Source organism: Ctenopharyngodon idella, chromosome 20 (assembly GCF_019924925.1).
Source record: "Ctenopharyngodon idella isolate HZGC_01 chromosome 20, HZGC01, whole genome shotgun sequence".
NCBI classification, from domain to species: Eukaryota; Metazoa; Chordata; class Actinopteri; order Cypriniformes; family Xenocyprididae; genus Ctenopharyngodon; species Ctenopharyngodon idella.
The window spans coordinates 12,175,706-12,203,422 of record NC_067239.1 but is presented as its reverse complement, the minus strand read 5'-3'; the positions used below and the strand labels follow the sequence as shown (position 1 = coordinate 12,203,422).

Sequence of the window (27,717 nt, the reverse complement as noted above, 5' to 3'; positions counted from 1 at the left end):
AGAATACTTTTTGTGCGCAATGGACGAGTCATATACCTCTCAGATTTCATCAAAAATAACTTAATTTGTGTTCCGAAGATGAACGAAGGTCTTGCATTATGCTCCCTTCTAAGATTCCCTGTTTGATCCAAGTCAAGTCACCTTTTTTTTATATAGTGCATTTTACGATACAGATTGTTTCAAAGCAGCTTTACAGTGATAACAGAAAAATTATGCAACAAAGTTTGTTTCAGCTGCACAACAGCTCTAAAAGAAAATAGTGTCATTGTCCAGCTTAAAGGGATAGTTCACCCAAAAATAAAAATTCTGTCAAGGATTTGTGTACTGATTTGGGTGAGACTGGGATTTCTGTATTTATTACAGAGGTTGGAGTGTCTATATTTGAAGATATTACACACTAAAAATATAAGACTTTCAATATGTTATGCATCTAGTTCAGCCATGAAACTATCAGCGCAGGCTGATAGATCCTTTACCTGCAATCTGCTAACAATCACATCATTTAGTACATGGCACAAGCTGACATGGTACAAGCTGATTGTGCAGCCAGTGAGACTGCTCAACATTTAAATAGTCTGGTTCAGTGTTCACTCTAGGCTAGTTCTGCAGCGTGCTATCAGAGTTCCTCTGAAACCCTCCACCACCCCAGCTCCACCTATCCAGATCTGCTACAGGAATTATGTATGTCTATTCATGCAGCAGCAGCATGTCTTACATGCTCACAGCAGCGTGTCTGTTTATCTATTGGCAGTTACAAATCCATACTTGCTTTGCAGCAGTGTAGCAGATCTAGTCCACCAAGACCAAATACATTAACATTGTCATATTCAGAGAGTTGTGCATTAGTAGATCAGTAGTAGAGAATTATCAGAAAAATGTCAGAAAAAAGGAGACATTCAAAAAGTTAAGTGTTGGAGGGCTTGGGGAATAGGGTTGGGAACCACCAGATCAGATTTCTCATACCCTGAGCTAACCAAAAACAACAACAATTTACACAGTAAATTTAAAGCAATTAAAAATTTGTTCTGTAGTGGTTGTGTGAGAAAAACATCTTTATTTTAGTTTTGTTTGAAAAAGGCTGTATATGTTACCTGCTAATATATGCGTAACTGATGCACCCAGTGAAATTCTGTATGGAACTCATAGGAGAGCCTCCATAGTAGAAGGTCTTTGGAACATTATCTGACTGAGGCGTGGAAGACGGCTTCTTCTTCTCCTGCTTGTCTTTGTCATCAATTACAAGTTCATACCTACCAAGAGATCATGGATAAATAGTTGATGTAACAAGTCTATACATAGGAGGACACCTTATTAGCTTTAGAACTTCATTTGAGATCAACAAAATGCAGAATGTTTTTCATCACTAGTAATTAAGATGAGACAAAAGATGCATCATGAAAACAATTGATTTTAATTAAAACTACCATTTACAAAAATATGATGAGAAATAACAAATGCAAGATATTAAAGATGCACTAACAATTTTTGAAGAAGAAAAATGAAAAATGTAGAGATCTGATTACCCAATACAAAGGGTCTTGTGCTACTTATTCTTCTTTGTCTTCTTTGTAATTTCAAAATATTAAATATATGCTATTATTGCAGAAGCTCAGGTTTTCACATTAGGAACACATTTTATGTTGATAATGTCTTTATGATTGATTTTCATAATCACATTTTATGTTGATTATGTCTTTTTTGGAATCTTATGTTTGACAGATGTTAAAAATGTAATATATATTTATTATATTTATCATCATTGTGGGGTATGGAGTGTAAAGTAATGTGGAAAAAATAATTTAAAGTATTTTAGCATAAGGTTGCAGCATAACAAAATTTGAAAAAAAATTATGGGGTTTGAAAACTTTCTAAAGGCACTGTAAGGTATGCCATATTTTTGTCATTCTGCGCATTATCGCAAACTGTCTTTTTTTCAACTAAAATTATGTAGCATGTAAGTAAAATGGATTCAAATTTACTAAAATAAATGAATATTACATGGTAAAATATTTTTAATATATTTTAATTTCTAATATTTTTGTAAAAATTAACCAACTTTTTAAAAAGTCACCAACTTACTTCTGATTGGTCACTGAGGCAACTAAGAAATGAGGCCGTCCATCATTATAATTCTTCTTATGTGATCTGACTCTGGTTCCTTTGGACTGGAGAAGCACTGCACCATTCTCCAATGAGAGAGAAAACTCATCCAACTAGAACAGAGAGAAAGACTGGCTTGATCTATAACATCTGTATCAAACACACATTCACCCAATCCCCTCCTTCACATAGCAAGTTTCTACACTAGTGGGGAGTATGCAGGTTGATATGGAGTAAAAACATTGCAACCAAGCCTTGGATCTCCTTTTTCCTTTGTTTCTTGCTTTAAGAATAGCTTCCTTGCCTGTTAAAGGTTAGAGGCAGAACAAGACTTGACTGGGTAAATCACGGTAACTAAGAAGATTAAAAAATATATATACCCCATCTTTGTGGTAGAATAGGAGTCCATTAGACTGTAGAGTTCTGAAGTTTAGTCCTCCCTCAAAAGACTCGAATGGTGAGATTTTAGCTGTAGAGCCCAGATAGCCATCACCCATGAAATAGGCCTTACGAGACATCTGCAGGTGTAAGACCACAAGATTTGAGCAAGTTCTTTCAAAACATCTTAATTTATTTTCTTTCTTCTTCTTTTTTTAAAAAAATTTAGGCCAAAGCTAAACAGTACAAAGACATAATGGTATTCATAATGGTAAATATTGAATAAGTGAATACAGCACGTGTGAGCCTGGTGAGCAGTCTCCTATCTTAGAATTTGTTTAAAAAAAAAAAAGACTAATTGTGACAGTTATGTTCTGATTAGATTTGTTCTCACGGTTTTCTGGTGTTTACTGTTCCTGTTTCTAGTTTGTTTTCATGGTTTCTAATCAAGTTGCGCACCTGGTTCTTGTTCTGTTAATCATCTCAGTATTTATTTAAGCCCTCAGTTCTTCTTTTTGTTCAGGGTACGGTGTCGTCTTTAGTTTATGTGTACTGTAGTGCATGCATGTTTACTCCAGCTTGTTTGATTGAAAACTTTATATTGGATTTCATTCTGTGTTACACATTTTGGACACAGACAACTTTTTTTTTCATCATTCCTTGGCCAATTTGGCAATGCTATTAATTTAGAAGGATATGTTACATACAAATGATTCTTCAGGACAGCCACTGCTGATACCAATGGTTCCTTGCTCCTCCAAGAGATTGAAATCCTTTTTCTGGAACTGGAAGCCCTTTACACAACCCTTCAATCCCACCAGAGATGATAGTTCTGGCCTGTGGAACATTCATATGGCTGGGTTCAATGTTAGAAATGAGTACTGCTAAGCCATTGGATCACCCTCTCTACCAGATCTGTGCATTAATAGGTAACAAAGATTCTCACCTCGAGAGCAGAATTCTAGAAGGAGCTCCTCCAATATAGATATCAGAGAATGGTAAGGGTTTCTTTTCATTTTCCATGGACTTGACATGGCTTCTGTCCACTAGCAGAATGATCTTCTTAGAGTGATGATATATCACAGACACCTGAGACAAAATTTACAATAGGGTGTTAAAAGTTATGCACTGTGTTTAAAGATACTGTATGAATTGATGAATGCCCTCAAGAAAGCAATTACCTCATGATATCGAGCATCGTTGATATGGAGTTTGGCCAAGTTACTCTCCATGATGACAGGACCATTAGTAAAACCAAAATCGTACATCAGACGGAGAAACCCATTTTTCAGCTCCAGCACGAAAAAATTTGTCTGTGGAAACCCATCATAAATGCAGCAATATATGCACAGAAAAAAAGTGTCAGTGAGTAAGCTGAAATGGCTTACAGTTCTAGAAAATTATGCACAAATGTATCAAATGATCACACATGTAGAAAGGGACAATACCATACAGCTGAGAAAAGTATGAAGCATTTTTAAGCTTACAAATTCTTGCTATGTGAAATAGCATGTCACATGTTACATTCATTAACATGAACTTCCTTCTCCATTCCCCCATTAATAAACCCTTTTGTTTTATATTAAGAATTAAATTTGTTTTCAAATAACATTGAAATTCTTAATATGAAACTTTGCATTAGTACAATTATTAATATTTGTATAAATGTTCACATTTGTATTTCAAATGTACATTATTTTTGTATTTTCTGTGGGCCCATTCACACCAGGGCGATTATCGAACAATTAATGAATAATTATAAAGATAACGAAAACACTTTACAGTAAGGTTTCATTTGTTAACATTAGTTCACTACTTTACTTCTACAGTATTTAATTATCTTAGTTAATGTTAATTTCAACATTTACTAATACACATCATTAAAATCAAAAGTTGTATTTGTTAACATTAGTTAATGCAAGTAAACAAAACAATGAACGACTATATTTTTATTAAGTAACACTGACAAAAATGTAAAAATACTGTAACAAATGTAATGCTCATTGTTAGTTCATGTTAGTTAATACACTAACTAATGTTAACAAATGAAACCTTATTGTAAAGTGACAATATAACAATAACCATATTAGCATCCACATTATCATTTTTGTGCGAACTCTGCTATTCTTTATATTTAGAACGATTTTTAAAACTATATCATTATCATTATCGTTATCCTTGGTGTGAATGAGTCTTTACTCTGAATACCAATGAAAATGCTCATCAAATTAATCAAAACAACACATATACTTTTTCAGTTTTCGAGTTTTGTCCCAGAATCCAAGAATCAGTGCAAAATAATTTAATAACAACATTTATAATGAAACCATATTTACCTCATTAACCATGAGGAATAGAATGCCGTTGTTGGCAACAGTACGAACTTCGATATCAAACCGAGTAACAATGCCAATTTTGCCTCTTCTCTCAATGTTGTTGACTAAAGCGAAGCCGCTGCCATCAAACAAATAACTTGTCACGCGACTCTGAGAGAAAGCCAACTTATGCCTGGAAAACAAAGAGATTGCAATATATAAACAGGCCATATACAGTATGTTACGTCCCATGTTATTTGTTTTGGGAATGGTATTTTGTTTGGTTGTTTTCTTCCCTCTTCTTTTTTTTTTTTTTTTCGTTTCAGCAGGGTGATGCGGGTACCCGAGTGGTCAAATCTTTTGCCAATCACCGTGACGCGCGGCTTCACCAATGAGGGCGCCCTAGTTGATTATTACAAAGAGCTTAGAACCCAAGAGGCGGCACTTTGATACTTTTTGTGTAACAGCCACTAGATGGCGCTCCGATAGCGCGGCCGCCATTATGGGCTGAAAATACTAACTGGACCATAGAATCCTTCACATCTTACGCACCCCAAATCGGCGAATTTCACTGCCAAATCAGAAGCGCAATAGAACAGTTTTTTTTAAATTAAGTCACCAGTAAATTGTATGGCTCCTACAGTAAATGTTGTATTGTCTTATATATGTTTTATTGGTAACACTTTAGAATACTGATCCTTCGTTAATGAATAACTACACGGGAACAAATGAGTAATGCATTATTAACACTCCAGTAACTACTATTAACTAACGAGAAACTCTGATTAATGAATTAATAAGTAATAGTGCTCAGTTGAATGTGGTAGTTCACTATTAGCTAATCAGTAACTACTGTTTTTTCATACCTCCCAGAGAACTACTAAGAACTACTATATACAGGTTTATAATTAACATGAATGATGCATAATGTATAATTAATTCTAAAGTAAAGGTCATGGTAACCCACTAGTAATGACTGAAGTATTACCAAATCCTTCAGAAGGAATTACTAATTATTTGGATCAGTATTCTAAAGTGAAAAACATAATAACTCTCTAGTAACTACTGAAGTCATTGTAAACTTTTGAGGTTTTTGTACAGTTTTGTACAGTAATTCCTTCTGATGTATTTGGTAACACTTAAGAAATTACTAGTGGGTTACCATGATCTTCACTTTAGAATACTGATCCAAATAATTAGTAGTTCCTTTAGAAGGATGTAGTAACTCTTCAGTTATTACTATTCAATACTTTACAAAAACCTCAAAAGTTTACAATGACTGCAGTAGTTACTAGAGAGTTATCATGTTTCTCACTTTAGAGTACTGATCCAATTTTTTAGTAATTCCTTCTGAAGGATTTGGTAATACTTCAGTCATTACTAGTGGGTTACCATGATCTTCAATTTAGAATTAATTATACATTATGCATTATTCACATTAATTATGAACCTGTATATTGTAGTTCTTAGTTCTCTAGGAGGTATGAAAGAAAAGGTAGTTACTGATTAGCTAATAGTGAACTACCACCTTCAACTGAGCACTATTACTTACTAATTCATTAATCAGTTTCTTGTTAGTTAATAGTAGTTACTAGAGTGTTAATAATGCATTACTCATTTGTTCCTGTGCAGTTATTCATTAATGAAGGATCAGTATTCTAAAGTGTTCCAGTTGTGGAATCCAACCATTCAACCATCTGAGGTAATGTAGTTAGCCTACTTTATTGAGTATTTCCATTTTATGCAACTTTACACATTTATTAATAGTAAATTAATAATTAATAAATTTAAGATCATCATGTTTGCAGCGAACAATATATTTTAGACCTAGTGGAATAATAGTAACAATATCTAGGTCTGAATTGAATTAGGCTATATTGTACGTTTTAATGGATCACGCTACAAACATAATGATCTTATCGCACTTTTGTACACTTTTGCTTTAACGGACATTAGACAACACTGCAAAATCAAGCTGTTATATTCATATATTTATTGTCCAACATTCCCAATTTTTCTGATGCATGTCCTTAATTTAATTTCATATGTTGGTAATAATTCAGTGTTTATAAGCCTTTTAAAGAATTTTAACCCAAACTGCCTGGGTTTCTAGAGAGCAAAGGTTTTGTGAAAAAAGTGGAAGACTTAAACACAAAGTGTGTAAAATAAACTGTAAAAAGGATTTGATGATCATTAGTGATAGTATCTTATTCTGTGTTGTCATCATTCAGGTTGGATTTCAGCTTTAATGTACTTTTTTTTTTAACAAAGAAGCTGATATTGCCATAGAAATTAGTGGACTGCCAACTCGCTTTCACCCAAAAATGGCGGAAACGCAGGGCCGCTGCTGGGCGCCGGTGTTTCAATGGAACGTTCTATTGAGTGTCGCTTCTTGTTAGTGTATATTCTTTGTTATTAAAGAGCACACCTCTGCGGGAAGCGGGAGTTCTCTGGCACGCCAAACATTTTATTGTTGTTTGGTGATGTACCTTGTTTTGTCCTGTACCATCCTTGTGTTGATACCTGTTGGTTAAGTCTGTGTTCTTTGATAAGTCAGTGTTTAACGGCCCATTCGATCTTTTCTCTTTGGTGTTTCTCGCCGTTTCTGTTATCTGGTTGATAAACCGTCATTACTGAACGGGGAAAGAGATAAAGAACAGGTAGGATATCACGTGATATACATATGCCACACTGAGTTGTCAATTTTTGCATAGAACACTAGTTTAGTGACACGTGCCACTTTTTGTATTTTTGGTTTATAGTAAGAGTAGTTTATTTAGGGCGTCTTTGACGCTGAAGATTTTTCTTTTTGTTTAATGTAGGGTTTTTTTGTGAATATTGATGGTTGAGTTAGATTAGAAGTTTTGTTTTCTGCTTAGTAAGATTGGTTATATTTTGTTTCTTTCTTTGATTTGGCACGGTCTCGTTCTTTTCTCTTTTCCCCGTTCTTTTGTGAATTATTTTTGCTTTGTTAACAAATGTACATAATTTGTAAATTTATGTAAATAATTATATTCTGGGTTAATTTTTGTCTTGGTTTCACTGTAATAAACAGACACGTTGCTGACTTCAAAATGGTGTCAGATTGTTTTCCAGTACGTGTTCAGTGTTTTAATGATGCTCCCTTGTTTTCCCTAGATATTTAAAAAAGGATTTGTAACACAGTACAACTTTGACCTTATTCAAGCACTGAGGACAGCTTTGGAGAGAAATATCTGACATTTAAAGGAAAGAAATGCACAAAGCAACACAATAACTATATAGTAATCAAGTTATAAAGCACAGTTATAGAGCTAGAGATGCGTGGACGGACTCAGAGTTGAGCGACACATCTCATCATACCTAACATACTGCTTTGCATATTTATTAGGCTAATGATAGCTGAAATTGTATTCCTGTAATTTTCTACTTGCAAATGAACTGCGTATTAAGTGACAATAAAAATCACAGTCTTGCTTTGATGTGTTTAAATATAAAAACATTAAAATATGTTAATAAAACTATAGCAAACATTTCACATATTATATTTGTAAATATATATTTCAAACGGACTGGCAAAATAAAGAGACAACTACATTTACCTAATGAATGATGAATAATGAATAAAGTCCTGTGGGATGGGGTGGTGGGATAATATTAAATGGCAAACCAAATGCATAAAGTGAATGTAAATATTTATCAAGCTGAAAAACTAAAAACACTCGAACACTTTAGGCAGTCTTTGCCATAGTGTTTAAGATTTAAAGCATGATGGGATGTAAGGAATGTTTACCTGGGACAAGGCATCGATGCTGCAACATCCATTTTGTGAAGTTGCTTAAAGTTGTACAGACTGATGACATCACTATTCAAAGTCTCTAACTCAATGCAACCAACAAAAGGAGCCAAGCTCAAAGCTGGAGGAATCTGGAAGAACATGAAGGATATTTCTGCATAAGAATGTTACAGTGCAAAAAAGAAAAAAGAAAAAAAAACTTTTCTGAAATCATTTTCCCCCATTTCCATGACCTAACTGAGACTTTATGCTAACAGAAAAGAGATTTTTGCACCTTCACATCAGGAGGCACTCCTCCCACAATCAAAATATTGTCTTTAGGGTCAAGGTCAAACAGGGAGTCTGTCCCATCCGCCTCTCCTTTCTGGATAAACTTCTGCTCTGCTGCGGTGTCTTGACTCGGAACTGTCAGGAACACTTTACCATGGCGACCCAACCTACCAGAAAGAAGGGTAAATACACAGATTATAGACATCTTATATACAGCAAAACTGCGGTCTCTATAATAAATAATCTTCTTACTTTGTATGAATTATTTTGTCTTTGAAAAAATAAATATTTTGAATTAATATTCAAAATGTAAGGTTTGAACCAAGCCATATTTCTTTCAGTTTTTCATTATTTAATAAACAGTTCCAACAAGTTCATTAGTGAAATCTTGAATAACCAACAGTGGCTTTAAAATGTGTGTTTTTTTTATTTATTATTTATTTATTTTAAATTTTAGTGTAATTAGAGTGCAGCACAATGTAGCTCCGGTAGAAAAAAGCAGCTGGACCTTAAAGCTTCAGAGCTCTTATTTTTGTTACTGGAATCCCAAATGAAAAACTGTGCTCTGTGTCCACAGAACATTCATAGAGCACTGGTTAACAAATCTCACTCTCAAAATATAAGTGCAAGACCTGAACATTTGTGCTGTAACTTTATTTAGACTGACACACATATTTGACTGCTGTGTCAACGTAGTCCTTTGTGAACAAAGGTTTCCTAGGTTTTCTTTTTCCTTAGGTTTCATAAAGAAAACCGTTATGCAAGATCAGATGATGAAAGCAGTTGTTCTACCTCTCCACTTTAACAAGATTGAAGACAGGAGGCCAGGAGCTGACCGGCTTTGAACTGAGTGGAATCTCTACGTCCTCTCCTCCCAGATTGTACACATAAACCAGATTATCGTTCTTTATGGCCAGTCCCATGTAGTCCTTACGTCCCTGCACACACACAAAAGTAGAATCAACATTTAACAAGACATTCCATTGCATAAAAAAAGTGTTTTAAGTATTTTATAGCCCTTTTTGTTGAGTCATTACATTTATGATGCAGATGATGTCTTGTGGTTTGGAACCAAACATTGCAAAGGGGGAGGGAGATGCAAAAGTACCTGGGCTTGAGCCAACAACCGAAAGAAGTGTGGAAACAGCCTGATTAAGGAAGGAGTTCACTAAAAGTCATATGTGCCTGCTGCAAGGTTTAAAGGAACACTCCACTTTTTTTGAAAATAGGCTCATTTTCCAACTCCCCTAGAGTTAAACAGTTGAGTTTTACCGTTTTCAAATCCATTCAGCCAATCTCCGGGCCTGGCGGTACCACTTTTAGCATAGCTTAGCATAGTTCATTGAATCTGATTAGACCGTTAGCATCTCGCTCAAAAATGACCAAAGAGTTTCGATATTTTTCCTACTTAAAACTTGACTCTTCTGTAGTTACATTGTGTACTAAGACCGAAGGAAAATGAAAAGTTGTGACTTTCTAGGCCGATATGGCTAGGAACTATACTCTCAATATCATTGCGCCTGCTGCACCCATGGTACGGCAGCAAAGTTCCTTGATTATTACACCGGAATGAGAGTATAGTTCCTAGTCATATCGGCCTAGAAAATCACAACTTTTCATTTTCCGTCGGTCTTAGTACATGATGTAACTACAGAAGACTATTTTCAAAAAAAGTGGAGTGTTCCTTTAAATTAGCCACCTTAAAACTTTGACCCACTGTAAACTAGACACCTACTGGTCAGAACAGGTACTGTACAACAGCAGGCGATATGGTGTCATTGCATTTTGTTTTTGCATTCCATTGCTGTTTTAAAATTGTTTTATTTAGCAACATGTGCTAGACTGTCGTCTTTGGTGTGTCTCATTGTGCCTTATATTTTTAAAAGTAAAAAAGCTTTCAGCTCACTGCATTTCATTCTTTGTGAATACCTGAACTATAAACGCTAAATCTAGTACAGCCAGCGCAGTGTCCACTGCTACCATGGACAGACGGATAGCATCGTTAAATAAGAGACTGTCGTGAAACGTTGTTACATTCTCAACAAGACACAAACACAACTAATGGCAAGGGAAAAGTCATATGAATAATTATTGGCATACGTGACTACTGACATGATTTAGAATTGATGTTACAAAATTCATATTGAAATGCTAGTGATGCTAGTGGTGCCACTGGCTGCAAGCGTTGATTTGTACATGGTGTGTCTGTCGTTTTAGCATCTGAATCACTAAAGGGAAACAAAATGTGAAATTAAGCAGAAATTTCCCATTTTGCAATCAGTTTCTGAGTGCTAGGTTTAGGAAAATACAGCAGCAGACTACAACGATCTGGCATACTTTACTGGGTACAGCATCACATCACTATTAGAATTCAGGCACTTGCATTAAATTATATTTCTTTTATACAACAGCAAAAATTAACAAAAAGAAATTAAGTAACTTACATTTTAGACACAGAATTGCAAGTTACTTTTTCTCTTTTTTTTACTCTGTCAATAGTAATAGGATCAACAGTTGAATGTTTCCAGTAACAACACAGTTATTGTGTTTAATTCCTGAATGAACCAGTGTTTGAATGAAGGATATTTCCCCTCCCCACTTTCGGGCCCACTTTTCTTGCTAGTACTCACTTGCTTGTCTCCGAGGTACAGTAGGAACCGATCTTCAATTGGGTCTTTGTCTGGGTCCACTCTGATGTAGAAACTGATGGACGTGACCGCCTTTAGCTCGTCTAGGTTGGAGTGGGGATGAACCTCTACGGCAGACTGGCCGTTAAACTTCATGGACACTTGAACCTGCAATTATAGAAAAAAGTCCACTTTTACACTTGAAGGCAGAATATCGAACTAGCAAAAACATGGTGGTTCTTTAAGCTTGATTTGATACAATCTTTAGTCAATGGGAACAACAAATTCAACAATACTAGTCCAAATAATGCAGTAAACAGTTAAACCAGTAAACAATGAAGGTGTAATTTGCAGGCTGCTGATTTGCAGCCTGAGAATAGCCCAGCATATAATTTGTTGCGGTATAATAATAATTAAATGTCATTTCCAATTAAACTTGTATGTCATGCACTTAAAATATTTGTAAATGCACATATGTAATGAATACAGTTAAAACTAAAATCAAGCACTTTATATGTGCTTTAGTATGTTAGTCAAAACATCAAAACTTATTTAAAGCATGACAAAAGATTATTAGAACATAATGATTTAAAATGTACTTTAAAGTAAAACTTTTAAATTGACATTATTACAAAGCACACTTTTTAAAGGTATATATAAAAGTACACTACAAATGCACATTCAATACAATTTTTTTTAAAGCATTTGGTTTTCCATACAGCTCATAACCAAATACACTAACAACACGCTTAACATGAGGAATAATAAATAAATATAATGTTAATTTCTCTCGCTCTTATCACCAATGTGCCAATTACTGTCCCTCTGGGTGTCTAAGCTTGTAGACTCCTGCTAAATATATAGACTGAAATAGTGAGTGCTCATACTTTTTTCTTTCAGAAATAATTCAATACGTGTTAAGCCTTGAACCAAATCAATCATTTCTGAGACGAGGCAAAGATGCAAGAACATGCACTTACAAGGGACTGAAAAAATACCAACCCAATCTCAACAATTTTACGAAGTGGAAAATTTGTATGAATTTGCACAATGCAAATCATACGAAAACATACAATATTTATGAAAAAATAGGCATGAAGGTCAGTGGCGGAGCCAGGATATTTTCATAGGGATGGCCAGGCAGGGGCCAACAACTAGTTTGGGGTGGCATAGAAATCTTCATTATTTCTACATGGTTGGTTCTGGTTCTCAAACCCCCAATAGCTTGTTCTTCATCACTGCATCCACATGGATGAGGCATGCAGAAACATTATGAAATGCCATGAGATTGTGTTAAAAAATATTGTACTATAAATAAATATTGTACAAAAAATATAGTACTATAAATATAGTTAAGCAGTTAGTTACATTGTTCAGGAAATGCACCCCAGAGCAGTCTAATAGTGCAGACTGTCTTAAGGTGATGATACACGTGGCAACTTTTTAAACAATGTTGCTGGGCAATGTTGCTTGGGCACTTTCTCATTGAGAATGAGCAACAAATTTCTATCTGGATACTTTAGATAGGTCATGGGCAATTTTTTGAGATCCTCCAATCAGAATGCTAGCAGCTGATCACATGACCAGCTTGGAGATTTCAGAAAAAAAATCAAACAAGATAGTGGCCTCTCATCGGCAGTGGAGTGAAGAAAAGGAGCGTCAACTTATATCTTTTTAAGCTGGTAAGTTGTCATGTGTCAACACAAAACAGGGAATTTACCTTTTTTAAAGCTTAAAATACCAACAGATATCCAATTTAACGTACCTAGGCTGTAATTTAGCCAATTGAATATTTTTAGTTAAATGCTAAAAAGATATGATCCATGTAACGTCTGAAGTGGTGTAGGCTGTAGAGAGTATGGCATGTGAAAGTAGCTTTTGACACGATCAACCAGGGTTCGATATCTACCTTTTGCCAAACTCGCTCTTCTCCCTTTTCCCATCACAAATCAGATCGGAAAGGCATTTATATTTAATACAAATTAAGAAAACATTTGAAAAGTTGAAATAAAGTGCCTAACAAGTGTTCAATAATAAATTATTTATTGGGTTGGCAATAGATTTGCTCCTCTCTGATTAGTTGCTGCCAACTGTCCGTTGCCCTAATTAGTTGCCCTGTATCTCACCAGGTTGCCCATTGACGGCAACATTGCCCAGCACCATTGCTCAAAAAGTTGCCCCGTGTATCATCACCTTTAATGCCACATACACAAAGCAGTTTCAGGAGTGACAACCACATTTAAATATGAGAGTGAATCCCCTAAATGATTGTTCCGTTTGTGTATGGAGCATGAGTCACTCCTTAAATTTTCATAGTCATAGGCCCGGTTTCACAGACAGGGCTTAGCCTAAGCTAGGATTAGGCCTTAGTTCAATTAGGATATTTAAGTAGGTTTTATAAAAGTACACCAGAAAAAAAAAAAAAGAAAAAAAAAAACATTACTGGTGTGCATCTTGAGCAAAACAATGGCACTGACTTCTTTTAAGATATGTCAGTGCAATTTGCTTTCAGTTAAAATGGCTCAAACGTGCATTTTAGTCAAGGACTAGTTTAAGCCTTGTCTGTGAAACTGGGGGATAGTCATGTTGCAGCCAAAGCAACGCTTAGCCTTTTTACGACCATGAGCAATAAATATGAATTCCAGGATTAGCAGTTTTGTATCCAGCTTTGTATCCAATATAAAGTAATATTAGCAACCCAAGATACATTTAAACCACCGTTGACAGAGGTGCTGATTTTTGTTTATGCTTGTAAAATTGCAGTGTTGCTTTTTCCACTTATTATAAGCTTCTATTAGGCTTTTTTTTTTTTTCATTAATAAAGTGGCTCATATATAAAGCGCCAAAAGGTCAAATAACAACCAAATTTAGCCATGAATGTGGCCTTTGTGATGGCGCCATAACTCTTGAACATAATAACCCTTCTTGCCTCAGTTCCTGTTTCTATGGTTATTCTTCGCAAAGAATTTTGTGTAGTTCTTTACAGAGAATCCAAGATCAGCTTTTGGTATGTCTATGTTGAAAGGCTTATCATTAAAAAAAAAAATCTTAATGGAGATTCTGAATGTGACTAAATGTATTGTGCTCTACAAGTGGGTCAGTCAAAATGATGTTTATTTTTATTGCCTAGTGTACCTTCTTCGCGACACTACGGGCCTGTGCGATGAGTTCTCTAATTTTCATGATGTTTGTGGAGACATTATTCACAGGTTTTTTCTCTTCAACCACACGCAGCTTATTGAGTAGCTCTGGCACAATCTCTGACAAGTCCTCAACTAAACACATACAAACAAACACAGACACACACACACACACACACAGAGAGAGAGAGAGAGAAAGAAAGAGAGAGAGAAAGAATACATTAGCAACAATCTTCATGATCCTGCACAAATTCACTAAAAAAAAAAGGCAACATGCACAATATCTCTCTTCCAAAGAACTGCTGTGTTGTCCTCTGCTATGTAAACTGCTATGTAGACATTGCTGTGTAGACAGGCATAACCCTTCTGGTCACAGAAACACAAGTGACTAATTCGGAATGCTCTATCCACCTTATTTTTCAATGCAGTAAGCTACTTCCTGTGAATGTGCAAGAATTCCAGTTCATTAGCCACTTTATATAAATAACTAGAAGAATAACAGAGTGAAGTAAATGGTAAAACTATTTGCAATACAAACCAGTGTATTTATTTCTTATTTCTATTTGTTTTTATAATTATTATTTTAAATCAACATTAACTTCCCCTCCCCCTTGCAATGACATCCCTCTCCTCCAGCACCCTGTCACTCACATGAGATGGCAGCTATTAGCAAATGACAACGATTCAACAATCCAATTAATTACTGATGGACAAAATCAAGTCCCTTCCTAAATTTTACATTTTTCTCATTCAAGAAGTTGTTTCACTCGGATATAGGTCACAATAGAGAAGACAATCACAATTTCCATTTCATGCCAACTTTAAAAATAAGGTGGATAATTAAGTTTGTGGGTAAATGCATGATTTTGACCAACGTTTTCCACATTTGGTGTAATTTCTAACGAGAAATTTGTATTTGTAATTAAATATTCGCTTATCACCAAAACTCGCTTTATTTTGCTGTAGATCACTAAACCGTTACGCTGCCTCAGAAGTCTGTCCGAAATCAGTTTCAGCAGGTACCTTCATGCTCAAACACTGCCTGCAACGTTAATGCCTGATAGGGCAGCAAGGCAAAAAGTCAGCTGCCTAAGTTTTGGACACGGCCAAGGTCTTCAGGATTACTAGAAACTTCTAGGCAAGTGTTCAAGAGCTGGTTGGAGCTACACTACAGGACAGTGGCCCTCCAGGAGCGAAGTTTGACACGTGCATTAGAGGAATAAAGTTATACTGAAATAAGCATAGCTATACTGTACATAGCAAACCCAAATTGTACGTTATTTTTTAGTTTAAATTAGATTTTAGTTACTTTAAACTATTTTAATCAATATTTATAATAATTTCTAATTTATAACATTTTTTTTCTTTTTTTTTTTACTTTTTGCATTCTGTTTTTGCTTTTATGAGAAAATATGCTTTTAAATTATGGGGTTATGTAGTGGATACATTCAGTTGGTGTAACATAACATGGCAGAGAAACTTTAAAGAATCAACAAGTGTTGGCTATGAAACTACCACTGAATTAAAAGATAACTAACTGTTGCTAGCTGTAGAAGAAGAGACTAGCTATTATTGGGTGTTTTTGCATCATTGTATGACAATGCATTCAGCATGAATCTAGCAATGGACACGCTTTCGTTTTATAAAATTCTCACACAGTCTATGCTCACACACTGTTATTAAATAATGCAACATTGGACTTAACCAACAAAGCTGCATGTCATTTGCATAAAGCAAACATCAATCTGTGACTATAACTTTTCTAGATGACTAGTCAAATATATTAAAAATGAGTAATCCAAGCCCTGATACACTGTAGATACATGTATAGTTTCTATAGATAGAACATTTAAATGCTACTTTTCTCTGTTGATAGAAGTGGGCAGGGCTACCATACCAGCCTCGCCGGCAGACAGAACAGTGCGGTCAAATGCTTCGGCAGAATATGCCTCATTTTTCATGTTGCCATCCCACTCCTCCACTCTCTTTAAGATGGGTGTCACTATCTGTAACACTTCAGCAGAGCGGTTCAGAGTGCCCTCAGCCACTTCCTGAGTGAACTGCAGACGTTTCGGAGTCCGATCTGACATAGAAACACACAAAAAAGAAACTCATTCGCAAACATATATTATAACAGAAACATTCAAACATGCACATACACATCTACTGTAAATGCAATACTAGTATAGAAATACAACCCTGGTCAAATGGCATATGGAACTCTGACAAGAGCAGTCTCTGTACTATAGGGCCTAAAGCTTGACTAGAACTCATTGTGAACTTTATGGTCTAATTAAGAATCATGGTTTCCAGTTTAAACCTAGTTGTTTTGTTTGGTTAAAAGCAAATAACTCTCCCCATAGAAAAAAATAAAAGAAAAAAAATTTGGTTAAATAGTATTTTTGCTTGACACCAGAGTGTAGAACAGATATTGGCTAGCTTTACTAACTGCAGAAATTATTGATATTGATATTATTTGTTAATTAATTAATAAGACTTTAATATTTAATATATCTCTTAATTAATTATTTTAATTATTAATTATTGAATCTTTTGAAGTTATTTATAATAAGTAAACTAAATTAAACATTGACTAACAAATGTTTTTAGTTTTACCTACATATACAGTCATGGTCAGAATTATTGGCACGCTTGGTAAATATAACAATAATAATAACAAAATTTATTTATATAGCGCCTTTCCAGTGCTCAATGCTTTACATTACAGTTGCACTTGGAAAGAATAACACTAAAGCAATCAACAGAAATGACAATCAATAGTAAAGTGGAAAATTACAATAAAAGCACAATGAAAAACAGGACACAAAATGCAAAAGAAAACATACAAAAAACAACACTGATTTAGGAAATTACTTACAGCTGATAACATTCAGAGAACAGATGGGTTTTGAGTAGTGATTTAAATTCAGAGATATTATTGACACAGCAGAATTATTGAGGGAGATAATTCCATAATTTTGATGCAGCAACGCTAAATGATCTACCCCCCATTGCAGCGAAGCGATACCAAGGGATACTGAGAAGGCTGGAATCGGAGGAGCGTAATGTGCGAGGGTGAGTGTAAGGGAGGAGCAATTCACAGAGATACCGGGGAGCCAGGTTGTGCAAAGATCTAAAAGTAAGTAGGAGAATTTTGTATTTAATACGATCTACAATCGGAAGCCAATGGAGTTTGAACAAAATTGGGATGATGCCAATCATCCCAGAATGCTTAGTGTGGGTAAGTATTCTGGCAGCAGAGTTTTGAATACACTGTAGACTGGAGATGGAGCTGACACTGGTAAACCAATGAAAAGGGCGTTGCAGTAATCAAGGCAGGATGAGACAAAAGCGTGGATAATGGTTTCGGCATCTTTGATACTAATTGATACTAATGAAATGACAGAGCTGGGCAATGCGGCTTCGAAAAAATCGGAAAAAGTTTCTAACAGTATTGGATGATTTAATGAGAGTACCAGCTATCTCACAGGAAAAGTTATTAGGAATACTGCTAGTGAGTGACGGGGTTCCAACAATAATGATCTCAGTTTTGTCCATGTTTAATTTAAAAAAAAAATAGAGGTTAGCCATTCTTTTATTTTAAGTACACAAGCAGAAATTCTGGTGATTTGAGTGGGTAGAGCTGGTCTACAGATCAGCATATAAATGGTAATTAAATCCATGTTGTAACAAGATTTGACGCAGTGGTAATATGTAAATAATGAATAGTAATGGGCCGAGAACAGATCCCTGGGGGACACCTTGATTTAAATGGGCTGTAGGGAATCGAAAGTCCAGCACCAAAATGTATAACTGTCAGAGAGATAAGAAGAAAACCAAGAAAGTGCAGCACCAGAAATACCCACATCTGAAAGGCGAGATATAAGTAGATCATGGGAAACAGTATCAAAGGCGGAGGTAAGGTCAAGTAGCAAAAGTATAGAGAGAGAGCTAGAGTAAGCAGAGACTCAAACACACAAATATGATCAAAGATGGCTGTGAAAATAAATCTGCATTGTTTATCCTTTTGATTTTTCATTCAAAAAAATTTGCAAAAATCTAACCTTTCATTTAAGTAAAACAATAGAAAGTGGGGGGAAAATCACATTATGAAATAAAAATTTTCTCCAAAACATGTTGGCCACAATTAATGGCACCCCTAGAAATTCTTATGAGTAAAATACTGTATCTCTGAAGTATATTCCGATTAATATTTACAGTTTTTAGCACACCAGAGTGACTAGGAGCATGCAATTGTCTAGCAATGACTTCTAGTTTCACAGGAGTATAAATATGAGGAAACACAAAGGCAAAATTCCCTTAATCTTCCATCACAATAAGTAAAACCAAAGAATATAGTTCTGATGTGCAGCAAAAGATTGTTGAGCTTCACAAAATAGAAAGTGGCTGCAAGGAAGAAAGAAAGAAAGAAAGAAAGAAAGAAAGAAAGAAAGAAAGAAAGAAGCTAAAGCATTGAAAATTCCCATTTCCACTCAGAGCAATAATTAAGATTATTTTTTAATTAAGAGATTCTGTATAGAGCAATGGTCTCCACACTCATCAGGCATTATAGGAGAAGACTCAGAGCTGTTATCTTGTCAAAAGGAGGTTGCAAAAGTATTGAATAAAATGTTGCCATTAATTGCGGCCAACGTGTATGAGAGAAAAAAAACTTATGAGATTTCCCCGTCCATTTTGAATTCTTTTACTTCAATGAAAGATTAGAATTTTGTGAATTTTTTAATAAGAGATCAAAAGGATTAACAATGCAGATTTATTTTCACAGGCAGAAGAAGTGAATCTCCTAAATCGTTCCGTGTGTGTATGAAACACAACTCACTCCAAGAATTGAGATGATTGACACTGTGGTAACCATAGCAAAGTTCTGGAATTTTGTGTGTTTGGTTTCCGCTATTTTTGACAAAAGTCATATTGCAATGATCAGAGACTTATGTTCTACAATTTTATCTAAACTACCGTTTACAGAATTGTTGCCATGTCCACTTATCATAAGCGTTTTTGGGCTTGTTGTTTGATTATAAAGCAATCAAGATTATGGGAATATTAAAGTGGGCAGGTGCGGGTCGCGATATTTTGGTCTTGTTTTCAATATAAATAATTTCAGTTTCTCGTTCTTGTTCGCTGTTTTTCTAGAAAGATTTGGCAACACAAATGAGTAGAGGCTCATGTGACAAAAAATGTATATAAAAAATGTAATTAATTTTAAGTGAAAAGGTTATGTTTGTGCTACTTTGATTCATGTGGAACAAGTCACACTTTTTTCAATAATCTTTGTTTACTTTGTACTTTAAATGTAATTTTTTTGTCTTTGGGAAAGGTATACATTTGATTAATATTAAATCAAAATTTGAATCATATAAATATTAAATCATGAAAATAATTTGAGAAATTCTAATTCATTTCGCTGTAACAAAATTAAGTAGGTCCAAACTATCATTGTGGGTCAAAATTTGGCTTTTAATAAGCTGTTTATAATTCCAGGTTTGAAAGTTTTATGGATGTGTCCAGAATCGAGTATAAATGTAGATGACTGTAGATCTGATAACATTTGTGGATATCATGTTTTATTGATAAAATTAAAAACCGTCACTGTGCGGAACAGACACCTGTGATCATTCTGGTTATTTCAGTAAGCCTACTATGATGATCTTGCAGCTTTTAGGGCATGCCTAAACTGGAAACACTGTCATTTCAAGGAATATAAAATCTTTCCAGATTAGATTTGCTTAGCAGTTTTCTAGAAGGCTGTGAGAGTTGCTGTTATGCCAAGGTGCCAACCTTTTGACTCTGACTTATTTATTTCTAAGAAGAGAAGCAATATCAAGTGTAAAGAAGATATAATAAACAGAATTTTTTTTATAATTTTCTGTTTATTATATCTTCTATTTATTACAGAATTTAAAATCAAACTTGGCGGAGCTCCAAACAACAAATGCAGGATCGGGACAGGCAAAGATGGTAGTACAACCTAAAAAAAAAAAAGTAATTGTACAATTTATTCTTGCCTTTATGAATTGCACTGATGTCACTGATGATCTTGGCTATTTTTTTAGAGGAGCTATCCATCATCTCATTAGTCTCTTCGATGTATTTCTTATTGTCAAGGACTGTGGATTCAATGTCTGCAAAACAAAATAAAGTGGACTTAGTTTTTTTCCACAAAGTCAGAAAAGTGTGAAAAAGCACTCAATCTGCTTTACCTGCCTGCTGAAAGTACAGGGATGAGGCCTCTGTGTACACATTGTCACTCTGAGAGCGCATGAGGTTCAGTTGAGAGTTTAATCCGTCAACAGCCTGAGAGAAACATCAGGGGACATGTTAAGCAACCACATAAACTACCATACACAGAGATGCATTAACATTCAAAGGTGTAGAATCAATACAACATTTTTGATGTTTTTGAAAGAAATTGATTCTTCTTTCCACCAAGTATTATAATACCATGATAATATACCATGTATTCCAAACATTTGAATGATAAACATACATAAAACAACACTACCATGATATTTTGTAGACATTTGATAATGCTTTGAAGTACCTTGGAGTACCATGCAAATATCATGATAAATATGGTAATCATTAATCATTCAGTACTGTGGTATTATATCTATATACAGTGTGTATATATATATATATATATATATATATATATATTCTGCAGTGAATTAGAAATAGGAATCAAAGTATTGATATGCATCCTATTGTCTTTAGTAGAGCTGCATATAGCTGATTCAAACTTATTTCATAATAAATTAACTTTATAAGTTATTGAACTGAACTGAATCCTGAATCACTGAACTGAACTGAGCTGCAATGACACTATTGTCTTGCTACAGCTGCTTTACAGCAGAATTTGAACTTGAATTTAGCATCATTACTTCTGTTACCTTATTGTTTATTATTGTGAAGCTGCTTTGAAAATTTCTGTTGCTCTATCAAACATAAAGGTGACTTGACTTACGTCATGAGTACTGCTGGAGATGTTGAGAGTGGTCAGGCCAGTGATGTTAGCGTCATCTATGTTTTTGACTATATTGTCATACACATTTAAGGCATTCAGGGCTTTCTGCACGTGTCCATTTGCATCGCTTCCTTTCAGATTACTACAGCAGAGATAAGAGCAGCGATTGTCATGTGAGTGCTGGAAAGTGATGCTCCTATGAGCTTTCGCCATTTCGTGACAGTCGTGAATGAGTGTTCATTTCAAATATCACAGAGAAATAACATTGGTCATTTCGAAACTTACTACTGAAGTTCTTCAGCATGTCTTCGCAGATCATCAGCATGATCCTCGGCTCTCAGAACTAGTTCTCTGTCTGACTGAGACATTTTCTCTGTTTTTCTCTCCAGTGACACATGAGCTCCATCGATTTCTGCATGCTGTTCTCTCACATTCTATACAAAGAGATTCAATAACATAACAATAAATATACAAGTTCATTGAGGTTTAAAGGGGCCATTGGCAATGAACTGTTATGTTCATTTTATGTTCTTAAACTTCTATATTTCAATTTGGGTATGTCATTTTTTGGTTTGGTTTGAGCTTTTAACCTTGTGCACAGATCTTAAAACACAGAAATCCATCTTAAAGCATTTGTACATTTTATAAAAGCATAGACAATATTTTGAAATAGTTCATGATAATTATCAAGGAGGTAATCAAGTGCAAAAAAGCAAACAAGAAAAAAAAAACAAATAAAGCAAAATGTCACTAGTGAACAATATTTTTATTATGAGTCATTTTGTCCCATTTAATGGAAAATGGTCAATAGACTTTATATGTATAAAATATAAGTGTAAAGATGAAAATGATATGGCCTCTTGGATAACATCTCATTTGCAAGACTACAGTAGACTACAGAATATGCAGAAATTAAGTTGATAAAAGAAGATTTACCATGATCATATCTTCCACCTCAAGGACAGTCAGGTTTGCCTCAGAGACAATTACACCAGCCGTAACAATAGTTTGATTGACACTGTCATAGATGTCTTTTAGACGCTGCTGCTGTGCCTGAGTTAAAGTGAATGAAATATTTCTGACATCAAATCACAATATAAACAAAAATCTCAGACAATTCACTTAAGTTTTACTTATTTGTTATGAAATTTGCTTTTACTGTACATTAGTTTAGCATTGTTCAGAAATTCAGGACATTATACTCATTAGACAACATGTTTGGTATTGCTTAGTCTGGGCAAAATTCCTATCACGAAAAGGCAGTTCACTCTGCGGTCGTATTTGAAACGCCTCTCAGCAGCTGTTTAAGCACTCCAGACTCATTCTAGTTTGTATATGGAAATGCATATTCAGACCAATCCTGCTGACATCAACGGCGCCATCAAATTAATTTACCTCTGAAAAATGACTGACAGCCCAAGTAGCCAATCAAATTGCTGCGATGATAAGGCTTCTCAACATCATGGCAAAAAGTTGTTGTTATAGTACATATAATTCCAATATTAGATATCCAGAGAGGCTAGTGAATAGAATTTCATTTGTTCGTTCCACCAATATTCTCAAAAAAATGCAAGCATTGGATCAGACTCTACAATAAACTGCAAAAACTTGCAAATTTTGAATGATCGTCCAAAAGCAAAACATTTGTGTTTTCAGGTGTATCTTGCTAGTTCTATATTACCCCTGTGTATATAAGCCATAGTGTTTTCTGTGTTCATTGTCGGGCGTTGTCTTCACACGGCTGGATGTTCTGTTGCTAATGCTTGTTAAGTATGAGCAGGTAAATGACGTGATCTGAGCCTGCCTCGCGAAAATATCAAACAGGTTTGAGTTTTCAAATTTGATATTAGCGCCGTGTGATCTTGTAGTGTTTGCAATGCAACGATAAGGTAGAACTCAGCCAATCACAGTGCAGATGTTATAAACAGAAAAATCTTGTAATCACTTGTGTGAATTTCAAGCATAATCTTAAGTGAGAAAATGTGTTTTTCACTGTTGGTTGTGACTGCCTCTTGGCCAAATCTCTTGTAGTTTGTGCATCTCATCAGCGTTGTGTTGCGTTGTGTGTGCTTTGCTATGACAAGACGACGACAGATGACAAGAAAACTTGTTGTGTAGTGTGAGCACCACAGCAATTCAGGAAGTCTTACAGTCCTGTAGTGTGAGCCGCTCACACTTGCCCATCAGATGCTCCTCCTTAGGCTGTGTCATCTGCTCCCAAGCTCTTTGCCATGGCTGGGGAGGCCCTCCTTTTATGACGTTGTCTTATTGAAACTTGGGTTGATTTCCCCTTGTATTTTTATTTATACCGTTTTATATTTAGTGTTTCAACATCATGTTTTTTTATGATAAACTACATCTGAAGTAATTTACTCCAAAAACAACAGGTACATCAATAAGTGAGCCAATTCATGATGTCATAGACTCTTAAAAAGCTGTGGGCATGGTCAAGTAATCGCTGTCGTAAGGTCAATTGACCGACTCACCCACATCAAACGAATGCACTTTCCTCACCCTACCACGACCCTGGTTTTCGCTCCCTGCTCGAACAGCCGTGACAGGACCCTTCATTGACACATTCTTTTCCCTCATCTTACTAACCATGTGTACTCTGTATGCTCACCACAGTTGAAGAGACAAAACAATAAACACTGGAGATTGCAACAACAACTGATGCCATTGTTGACGAGCACTTGTGCAAGGAGGTTTAAAGACACTTGCAACGCTAGTTGCACAATGACATATTATTGGTCCTAAATCGTGGAGAGAAATAGTGCTGTACTCAAGCATTTGCTACAAAACTGATGTCTACTTTAAGCTTAATGATTTATATTCTCATAACAAACAGGAAATGTGTAAGTAGGTACCTCTCTCCTCTGTAGTTTGAGCTGGTTGGTCTTGTATTTGTCTAGTGTCTGCTGCAGTGTGTCTTCAGCTTTGTTGAGGAGATCCTGAGCTTGAAAGAGTCTGAAAGTGAATCGACCCAGCACTTCCCGCATAGACAACAGGCGCCCCTGTGTAGTCATCAGAGTTTTCTCAAAATGGCGCACGCGCCGGAGCACTACAATCAAACATATGAAGGTAGAGGTTGAATGAGAGCACATACACAAACAGAATTCAGTTAGAAACAAACACAAACAAACAATCTCACATTCATGGGCCTCGGAAGACTCATCAGTAGCAAGCGGTTCTTTGGGTGAGAGGTCCAGATTTCTCATCCAGCCTAAGATCCGTTCAGCTTCTGCTAATTTTTGCAACTTTACCTGAGGATCTAACTCCTGATGGACACCGTATAATTCCCAATCCCTGACCATATCTGAAACACACACATACAAATGCATGATGTTCATTGTCTGTAATCAAGGCAAGATAAGAGATTAGACTTAGAACACAACTGAGCTCAGAATAAGATATAAGAGGCTTCTTAAATTTTATATTTGTTAAAGGAGCAGTCAGTCATTTTTCCTCATTCCTGCCTGCTACCTATCACTCCACTGATTAGGATTGTTTGGGATTGTGCTGTTATTTTGGTGCCATCAGCCAATCTGTGTTGTCAAGATATCAGGCTTTCAGGCAGTGATTAGCCACATTTGTTGCAACTGAGAAATGAACAGGCTCACTTTAAATTGGTCACAATTTTTTTTTTTTTTTTTTTGCCCTAAAACACTATAATTTCAGTCATTCTGCCCAAGTGCATTTTTTTCCCACAGCATTTTAATCTTGAAATATTATCTTGAAGAAGTATTATTGTATTTAACATTTTCCAACTTTACTTTGAAGTCATGTGAGCGACAATGTTAAGAAATATGGCTTTGATTTTAATTAGCAGCATCTCTGGTTTCAGAATTACTATAATGTGATGGCTTTCCTTAATGTGGTTGAAAATTACTTTAATCATAGAAAAAGATTTTGTTCATATCACACAACTCTAAGTTATTTAATCAGAGCTGCTAGAAAGTCAACACATAATGATTTAAATAAAGCACAGCTGTTGTGTTTTAGCCCAGTTCATTTAAAGGGACAGTTCAACAAAAATGAAAATTTTGTCATCATTTACTTACCCTCAAGTTGTTCCAAAACTGTATGAATTTTGTAAGATATTTTGAAGAATGTCAGTAACCAAACAGTTGTTGAGACCCCATTGACTTCCATAAAAATAAAAAATAAAAATAAAAATTCTCTATACTATGGAAGTCAATGGGGCCCTTCAACTGTTTGATTACCCATATTTTTCAAAATATCTTATTTTGTGTTCAGCAGAAGAAAGAAATTCATATAGGTTTGGAACAACTTCAAGTGATGATGACAGAATTTTCATTTTTGGGTGAACTTTGCCTTTAATTAATTAATTTAATTGTACAGGCTTGCAGGTTCCCAGCAATTCACAATTTAGACTTTTTTTGTTTGTTTGTTTGTTTGTTTGTTTTCAATTTCAGCCATTTTTATTTGCAAGCAATCCACAAAGAACACTTTTCAAGTGTCACCCTCTTGTGCATCTCAGTGGAAGAATGTAATTGCATTTTTTTCTTTCTACTGTTTTTTTACAGCTATACTGTTTTTTTTACAGCTATTGAGAAGGTTAACAAACAGCTTTATCAAGGTATTATAGAACTGCTTGATATTGGCCAGCACAACATAAATAAAAATATAGATTGCACAATGTCTCATGTTACCTTCTATGAGAACATTGAGTGATGAGAAGTTAGCAATAAGTGTATTTCCTAACATGGAGCTGTCAAGTGTCTCTTGATCCACCCGCTCTCCCAATGACTGCACTTCTTCCTCCTGACAAAATAAAACAAACACCACCTCAGTTTCACCAGGAAGAACATGAGAAAGCACCTGTTTACCCTAATGAAAACAATGAAGGAAAGAGGGGGAGATGGATAGAATGAACATAAAGGATGTAAGCTTGTCAGAATTTAAGTAAATAAAGAAATCTATTCAGAATTGTTTTGTTGTCTTTCCTCGTGTTTTAAATGGCATTGCCATAGAAACAAATAATTTCCTACTTGAACAGCTCAGCTTGTCATCTTGCAATTACAGTAATTACAGCATGATGTGAACACAGAACAAAAAGAATGTAAAAATGTGGAGTAAGACAAAGATTGCACAAGGTTGCTGAAATGCATTAAAAAAACAAACAAACAAAAAAAAACAGAAATATTATATTCATAAGAAATTTGGTCACAAGATGACAGATTGAATATAAAGATGCAGGTAAAGGTGAAGAGTGTCATTAAGCAACTTTACCCAACTGGGCCGTACTGGTACAATGATAAAAATCATGCTGTTCTGTACTGATTGGCATGATTATGGATTGATTTTCTATTGCGGTGCTGCAAAATCAGGATTAGATTGACATGTGATCAATCCTGAGTTGCCATGTCACTAAAGCCATTCTTTTGTCAGCACAGTCCTAAATACTGATAGCCAGTGGCGTGCACAAGGGGGGGGCCAAGGGGGCTTGAGCCCCTGCCCCTTTGATCGCGAAAGTGAAAGTGCCCTTTGTGGTCGCATCGCGGTGCCCTCCGCGTTCCCATTTCTCCCCTCGGAACCGCAAACCGTTACTTTCAGAAACCCACAACACAGAACGCGAATCGGCCGTGGGGGAAACCCACAACAACACCCACTTTGTGATACTATCAAAACTGTGGCACTATCAAAACCATAATTGCTCTGTTTATTCGAACACCCCAACTAGAGACCTGTACCAAAATATTTAGTTTTGGTTTAGGTTAGCCAAACCTGGATTTTCGGTACCACAAACGTGGAAAGGATTTTACCAATATCCATCTCCAGAGTATCACCACTGCATGGTTAACCTGTATGTAGTGCCTGTCCTTGTGCCTTTGTCTTGTATGTGGACTTTTAGTCTATAGTTTTGCTCACATGACATACTTCACCTTTAAGCAATATTTAAATACATGAAATCAGTAAGGACTGGAATGAGTGACACCTCTCCTGCGAGCAGTTCCATGTCAGTAAGCAGTTTTTGTGTTTCTTCCTCTAGGTGCCCCGTATCTTCTCTCATCATGGCATACTTATTTCTCCAACCTAAAAACTGAGCCTGTTATAACACAGTGACAGCAACATACACTCGTTTAAACACCACATCCTCTGGGCA

At 35.5% G+C, this 27,717-nt stretch overlaps 1 protein-coding gene across 1 annotated transcript in view; it reads right to left on the bottom strand.

Moving 5' to 3' along the window:
* lama4 (laminin, alpha 4) overlaps positions 1-27,717 on the bottom strand; it is a 60,405-nt gene that overhangs the window by 11,803 nt on the left and 20,885 nt on the right. The window contains exons 10-31 of the mRNA XM_051876125.1: positions 27,550-27,660; positions 26,264-26,375; positions 24,742-24,906; positions 24,458-24,651; positions 22,527-22,643; positions 21,876-22,024; positions 21,591-21,732; positions 20,827-20,920; positions 20,632-20,748; positions 16,503-16,688; positions 14,601-14,740; positions 11,469-11,633; positions 9,631-9,776; positions 8,843-9,005; positions 8,566-8,699; positions 4,815-4,986; positions 3,660-3,791; positions 3,425-3,567; positions 3,186-3,315; positions 2,481-2,618; positions 2,080-2,213; positions 1,092-1,250 (exon numbers count right to left, since the gene is read on the bottom strand). Coding sequence (XP_051732085.1) covers positions 1,092-1,250; positions 2,080-2,213; positions 2,481-2,618; positions 3,186-3,315; positions 3,425-3,567; positions 3,660-3,791; positions 4,815-4,986; positions 8,566-8,699; positions 8,843-9,005; positions 9,631-9,776; positions 11,469-11,633; positions 14,601-14,740; positions 16,503-16,688; positions 20,632-20,748; positions 20,827-20,920; positions 21,591-21,732; positions 21,876-22,024; positions 22,527-22,643; positions 24,458-24,651; positions 24,742-24,906; positions 26,264-26,375; positions 27,550-27,660 — 3,143 coding nt within the window. The remainder of the gene's footprint in view (positions 1-1,091; positions 1,251-2,079; positions 2,214-2,480; positions 2,619-3,185; positions 3,316-3,424; positions 3,568-3,659; positions 3,792-4,814; positions 4,987-8,565; positions 8,700-8,842; positions 9,006-9,630; positions 9,777-11,468; positions 11,634-14,600; positions 14,741-16,502; positions 16,689-20,631; positions 20,749-20,826; positions 20,921-21,590; positions 21,733-21,875; positions 22,025-22,526; positions 22,644-24,457; positions 24,652-24,741; positions 24,907-26,263; positions 26,376-27,549; positions 27,661-27,717) is intronic.